The 7,003-nt window shown below is 36.3% G+C and overlaps 1 protein-coding gene across 3 annotated transcripts in view; it reads right to left on the bottom strand.

The window, feature by feature from the left end:
- Window positions 1-3,057: 3,057 nt before the first annotated feature.
- PARP9 (poly(ADP-ribose) polymerase family member 9) overlaps window positions 3,058-7,003 on the bottom strand; it is a 30,950-nt gene continuing 27,004 nt past the window's right edge. For all 3 annotated transcript variants that reach the window (XM_063098219.1, XM_063098225.1, XM_063098228.1), the window contains one exon: window positions 3,058-3,722. In XM_063098219.1, the coding sequence (XP_062954289.1) occupies window positions 3,343-3,722 (380 nt within the window). In that variant the 3' untranslated portion in view covers window positions 3,058-3,342. The remainder of the gene's footprint in view (window positions 3,723-7,003) is intronic.

Here is a 7,003-nt window from a genome sequence, read left to right as displayed (position 1 = left end):
TAGGTTTATGGTAAATATCCTTTTATGAATTATCAAGTGATTTTTTCTATATATTGAGATGAGCATACCATTTAATATATTTATATGGTGAGTTACATTAATAGATTCTCTAAAGTTAAATTATCCTTGCATTTCTGAGGTTAACCCAACTTGATCATGATTTATTTATTTATACAGAGCCAAGTTACTTTTGTTAATATTTTGTTTAGGATTTGTATCTCTATATATAAATGAATTCATCTTTAATTTTCCTACTTACACTGTTCTCTCTTTTTTTTTTTTTGTCTTTTTTCGTGACCGTGCACCGGCCATTCCTATATAGGATCCGAACCCGCGGCGGGAGCGTCGCCGCGCACCCAGCGCCGCACCCTACCAAGTGCACCATGGGCTCGGCCCTCTATTTTTCATTTCAAGTTTATACTAGCCCTGAAAATTTTGCGGGGGAGAGTTCTCCATATTTCTGCTCTCTAGAAGATTTTATATAAGATTGAATATGTAGTAGAACTCATTAGTAAAATCAAAATCATCTTAGCCTGTTGTATTTAGTTGTTTGCTTGGTAGGTAAATTTTTAATTACTGATTCAGTTTATTTAATAGGTATTAGAAAATCCAGGATTTCTAGTTATTCTTCAATTTTAGTAAGTTATATTTTTCTAAGAAAATGTATGTTTTGTCTAAATTTTCAACTTATTAGCACAAAATTGTTTCTAGTATTATCATACTACTTTTAGATCTCTTATACATCTCAGTTACGTCCTCTTTTTATTCCTAAAATTCTTTATTTGTACATGTTCTCATCTATCTTGAACAATCTTACCAAAGGTTTGTCTATTTCTTTAACCTTTACAAAAAAACTATCGACTTTATTACCCTCTTTATTGGATGTTTTTGTTTCTATTTCATTATTTTCTATTTTTATTCTTTCTTTCAAGTTTATTCTTATTTTTTCATACCTTAAGTTGAATGCCTAACTCAATTTCTGTTATTACTTTTTCTTAATATAAGCTTTAAGGTTATGAATAATTTAAGCACTATTTTAGCTTTATGTTGTAAGCTGTATTTGTAATATTTTTATTATTTAGCTCTAAATATTTTCTAATTTATGTTACACTTTCATGACCCATGAGATATTATTTTGAAGACGATATCTAATTTCCAAATATATTTATTTTTAAGCTATCTTTTTTTTTTTTTTTTATTTCTGAGTTAATTACATAATGGATGATGGGCAGAGAACATGGCCCAACTGAGAATGTGGTTAAAATTGTTGAATTTAGAATATGGTCACTATACATAATTGTTAGGTGTATACTTGAAAAGAATATGTGTTCTCTAATTGTTGGGTGGAAGGTTCTATACGTGTACATTAGATAAAATCTGTGTTGTTCAAATCTTCTATATTCCTACAATTTTTTTACTGTCATCTACTCATTACTGAGAAAGCTACTTTAAAAAACTTTAGTGATTAGATTGGGCCCACCTGGATAATCTTTCCATCTGAAGGTAATCTTAATTACACCTGCAGAGTCCCTTTTGCCCAGTAAGGTTACATATTCACAGGTTCAGGGGATTAAGGTGTGGACATATTTGCAGGCTGGTGAGGAGGACATTATTCTGCCTACCACAAAAAGTATGCTGTCAGTCTAATTGTCTTTCCTTTGTAGATGATTTGGCTGTTCTCTCTCTGGCTGCTTTTAAGGTCACCTCTTTGGTGGTATACAGTTTCACTATGTTTCTTGATTTATTTTTACTTATCCTTGTGAACATTGCCTCTCCTCCATTCTCTTTTAAAATTCCTACTAAACATAAGCTAGGTCTTTCAATCTCAGCTCTGCACGCCAGGCCTCATGTGCACGTGTGTGAACACCTCAGCCCCCATGTTCAAACCCCATCCCTGCAAATGGTCCTCCCTTGGCCTTTCCTGATGCAGACTATGGCATAATTCACCCTCAGGAAGATGGACCCAAGAATGAGACAAAATCAGGCCCGGGGAGTGGTCTCAGAGCTGCTTGAGCTGTTTGGGGGTTCCAGGTAACTGGGTCTTAGAAGTGAGGAGTGCAGGCTCCAGATGTATCCATTTTTTTGGCCCTGTGGTCTCCTCACTATGTGAAGATAGGCATAGCTGGAGGAGGGCTAGAATGGAACCTTCTCAAGCAAGGGGCCCAAGGCAGGAGAACTCTCAAGACAGGGGTAAAGGCAGGGCCCTTCTTGCCCAGACCCAAGGGCAGTACCATAGGAAGCAATAATCATGCTTCTTTCAAGAGTGAGAATGCTGGTTAAGGTAAGAGGAGGAAGAGGAAGTGTCTGTGCAAGAGGCTGAGGATGTGAGGTCAGGAGTTTGGAAATACACAGAAACATGGATTTGAAAGTAGGCAAGAGATGCATGGTGAGATTAGCAGGTCTTTACATTGCAAGTAGAACTCTGAAGTCGAATTTGGGCACAGTCACAGTGGATTCAGCCTTTTAAATAGCTATTCTCTCTGCATAAAGTACACTACTCGCTCCCTGGTTTGCTACATCCCTATGGTCTCAGCTTGAATTCCACTTTCTTGAGGAGGCCTTTCCCCAACCCCTGATTAATTTATCCCTCTCTCTCTTACAACTTTCCAAAGGTTCTTTAATTCCTCCTTTATTATACCTGATCACACTTGTTAAGTTGTCCATAGCTGCCTTTTTAATTATTCAAGCTAAAAGGTTTGTGAGAACATTTGTCCAGCATCATATCTGTAGCACTGAAACACATCTGGTGGTCAATAAATATTTGGTGAATTAATAATTTGGCCTCATGGTGTTTGAGTGGTACTGTTTGAGATGGCCAAATCCAAATAGAATATCAGCCTTCTGAAGTCCTTCCACTTCAAATTATTTCATTTTAGACATAATTTTTCAGAACCGGTTACTCAGACAAAAGTGACTTATTTCAATATCTAAAGCACTTTATAAGATTCTCTGGAAAATCTAAAATCGTTCTGCTGTCCTAATATTTTATACTATAATCCTTTTATAAAATAAAAGGCTTGGGTTATATAATAGAAAAATTTCTTTATTACATGTAAAACATTTTTGCTGTTACCTATGGTAAAGGAGATAAAAGAACAACTGCAAGGAAAAGGAACAGTCCTGAGAGTGCTTTAGTTGATATCTACCCACCCAACCCCAAGAGAAAAAGATAAAGATGAAGGCACTAAGATGCTAGTATGTGGCTAGTCTCTTCACTAACCCAATCAGTCCAAACAGATAACCCATTTGACATATTCAAACAACTCTTTGAGTCACTGATAATCATTATTTGATTAGTTCCCCCAAAGCAAGACCATGCCAATTGTTAAAATGATGTGGAGATTAATCAACAGAGCTGCCACTTGACAATTTCCCCCAAGGTGGCTGTGAAGAGGACATTATTGGTTGTGATGAGTAATCCTGTGTCTTTACATAATCCCAGGTGCAAGTCCACAAATACTGAGGCATAGCCTGTATGCCACTAAAAATAGCAAAGGTTTCAGGGCTGGAGACATTGTCAACCACGCTGTCATGACCATCTATGGCTCCAGGACTCAGTGGTGGGGGAACAATATTTAACTGATGACCCTGGCAGAAGGAGCCTGTGAGTACTTCAGCCTCAAACACATAGATCAGCTTATGTGTTGTGGACGTTTTCTTGACCTCGTCTGCTAGGTTTTTGAGGTTCTTGGTAAAGTATATGCCAGCTCCATATTTTGGGTCTGATAAAAGAAAGAAATAAAAAAGATTATTATGATCTAGTAAATGATATTGCCTATTTGGGTACTAATATGTATCTCTTTCTAGTCCTCCAAATAATCACCTTCACCTGGTCCCGAGTTCCTATGTCTGTAGCAAAGGCACTCAAAGTTGTTCCCTCGAGACAAATTATCACTGATATCATCAACATGATAATAGTTTACATTCGAATATAACATTAGAGTTTATAGATACGTCAGTAGTTTTCAAAGCATTTTTATATTGATTAGATTCAATTAATCTGTGGTTTGGGTAAGATGAAAAATCTGAGATTCAGAGAGGTTAATATTCAAGTCAACATTATCAACTAAGCAGCCGACAGAGAAAGTATAATGGAAGGAAGGTTGTTTCTCTTAGAACATTGACCAACTTCTGCAAGTTACAAACAGGGATAAAACTCTAGTACTCTTAAGAACACAGCTTGAAGGGCTGGCCAGTTAGCTCAGTTGTTTAGAACACGGTCCTATAACACCAAGGTCAGGGGTTCGGATCCCCATGCTGGCCAGCCACCAAAAACCAAACAAACAAAAGAATACAGCTTGAAAATAGCATCTAATAAGAAAAGGCAGAGTATCTCCTAAACTCATGAACAGAATTATAAGAAAAATATGTCAAAATAAGGGGAATTTGAGCATATAAAATGTCATTGTGCCTGCTTCATTATTTGGAAAGAGCAACCATGGATTTGGAGAAATATACATTTTGGTCACTAGGGGAGTATTCTGTATGTGGGGCAGGAATAGGTTGTCAGTTCTCACCATGGTCCGCCACAATACCTCACAAAGAATCTCCACATACTTTTAATCTAGGTCCATGCTCACCAGGCAATTTTTCACCCGTCAGGCATTCTGGGGACTGTGATACTAAGGAGGATGTGCCCTATTCCAACCACTGGAAATGAATATTCTCCATTCTGGCATATTGTTTATGATCTGTATTATCTTCTTTAGAGTATTAAAAACATTCAGGAGGCTGAGGGCCAAATTCTGGACCTGAAGGAATCCCTGTTCAATGTCCTTTCTAATCTAACTTAGAGGGGAAAAAAAATGAAAACTTATTTGAGATCATATGCTCCATTCTTTTCTTCCTTTCTTTCTTCTTTCCTTCCCTCCCTCTTTCTTTACATTTACGTGGTACTTAACCAACACTGTTTTAGGCTCTAGAGTAGCACTAAATAGTAGAAATGCAACATGAGCCACATTGGTAATTTTAAATTTTCTAGTGGTCATATTTAAAAAGGTACAAAGAAACAGGTGAGATTAATATATTTATTTAACCCATTAGATTCAAAATGTCACTTCAACATGTAATAAATATAAAAATTATTAGAGATTTTACATTTTTTCCTTTTACAGTAGGTCTTTGAAATCCAGTGTGTATTTTATACTTAACAGCACATCTCAATTCAGATTAGCTGCACTTCAAGCACTCAGAAGCCACATGTGGCTTGTGGCTACTGTGTCGAATGGTGCAGCTCTAAAGATTCAAAAATGACTAAGATATGATCCCTGTTCTCAAAAGTTCACAAAAGGAACTCCCCAGATGGAAACAGAGAAGATATAGTACAATTTTATGTGGCAAGGTAATATTTTGAGATAAAAATCAAAAATTTTCTTTCCCAGGAATTTCTTCTTGCTCTTTGTTCCTCCACCCCTTCAGTTCTTGCTACTTTATTACCTCAAGGGCAAAAAAGATAAAGATTAGAACAAATCCAATTGAATATACATACATACACATATCTATAATATATGTATGTATAATATATATGTGAATATGTATACGTGTGTGAATATACACTAGGGTACTTCAAAAAGTTCATGGAAAAATTTGTGTTATCACTCAATTCTGTTTTCTCACAAACTTTTGAAGTATCCTTGTATATATGATATATATGATGTATATTATTATCTAATATATGATATATAATTATTAAATTCAGAAAAAGAGAATATGGTCTTGAAATTCTAGCTTTTAGAGTAAGGTTTTATGAGAGGTAAAGGGCTTTTTGAACTTAAAGCTAAAAGCCTGAAGGATTCAGAGTATGGAGTTTTTACCATAAATGATAGAGGAGAAAATAAGATATTGTAAGAGAAAATAAGATATCTAGCACAGGGCCTAATCATAGAATGCGCTTAATAAATACTTGTTGAATGAATGAATGAACCCAATAAGAAACTGCAAGTATGTAGGCTCCTTCCTGCTGCATTCAACCAAGTCCTACAAGCAAGAAATTAAGTCAGAGCTGGCTAGAATGCAAACTTAGATAGAAAATAGAAGATAAAGTTTTGTTAACGGAAGCCTGCTCTTCCTGTGAGTGGCCATCTAAATTGACTTAGAAAACTTCTTAAAGAAAACACAGGAGAAACACTTCAGGAAATAGGACTGGGCACAGACTTCATGAATACGACCCCAAAAGCACGGGCAACCAAAGGAAAAATAAACAAATGGGATTATATCAAACTAAAAAGCTTCTGCACAGCAAAAGAAACAATTAAAAGAGTTAAAAGACAACCAACAGAGTGGGAGAAAATATTTGCAAAATATACATCTGACAAAGGATTAATATCCAGAATATATAAGGAACTCAAACAACTTTACAAGAAGAAAACAAGCAACCCAATTAAAAAATGGGCAAAAGAGCTAAGTAGGCATTTCTCTAAGGAAGATATACAAATGGCCAACAGACATATGAAAAAATGCTCAACATCACTCAGCATCCGGGAAATGCAAATCAAAACCACATTGAGATACCATCTAACCCCAGTTAGGATGGCTAAAATCCAAAAGACTATGAACGATAAATGCTGGCGAGGCTGCGGAGAAAAAGGAACTCTCATACATTGTTGGTGGGACTGCAAAATGGTGCAGCCTCTATGGAAAATGGTATGGAGGTTCCTTAAACAATTGCAAATAGATCTACCATACGACCCAGCCATCCCACTGTTGGGAATATACCCAGAGGAATGGAAATCATCAAGTCGAAGGTATACCTGTTCCCCAATGTTCATCGCAGCACTCTTTACAATAGCCAAGAGTTGGAACCAGCCCAAATGCCCATCATCAGATGAGTGGATACGGAAAATGTGGTACATCTACACAATGGAATACTACTCAGCTATAAAAACGAATGAAATACTGCCATTTGCAACAACATGGATGGACCTTGAGAGAATTATATTAAGTGAAACAAGTCAGGCACAGAAAGAGAAATACCACATGTTCTCACTTATTGGAGGGAGCTAAA

Source organism: Cynocephalus volans, chromosome 1 (assembly GCF_027409185.1).
Source record: "Cynocephalus volans isolate mCynVol1 chromosome 1, mCynVol1.pri, whole genome shotgun sequence".
NCBI classification, from domain to species: domain Eukaryota; kingdom Metazoa; phylum Chordata; class Mammalia; order Dermoptera; family Cynocephalidae; genus Cynocephalus; species Cynocephalus volans.
This window is presented reverse-complemented; position numbering and strand designations above follow the sequence as displayed.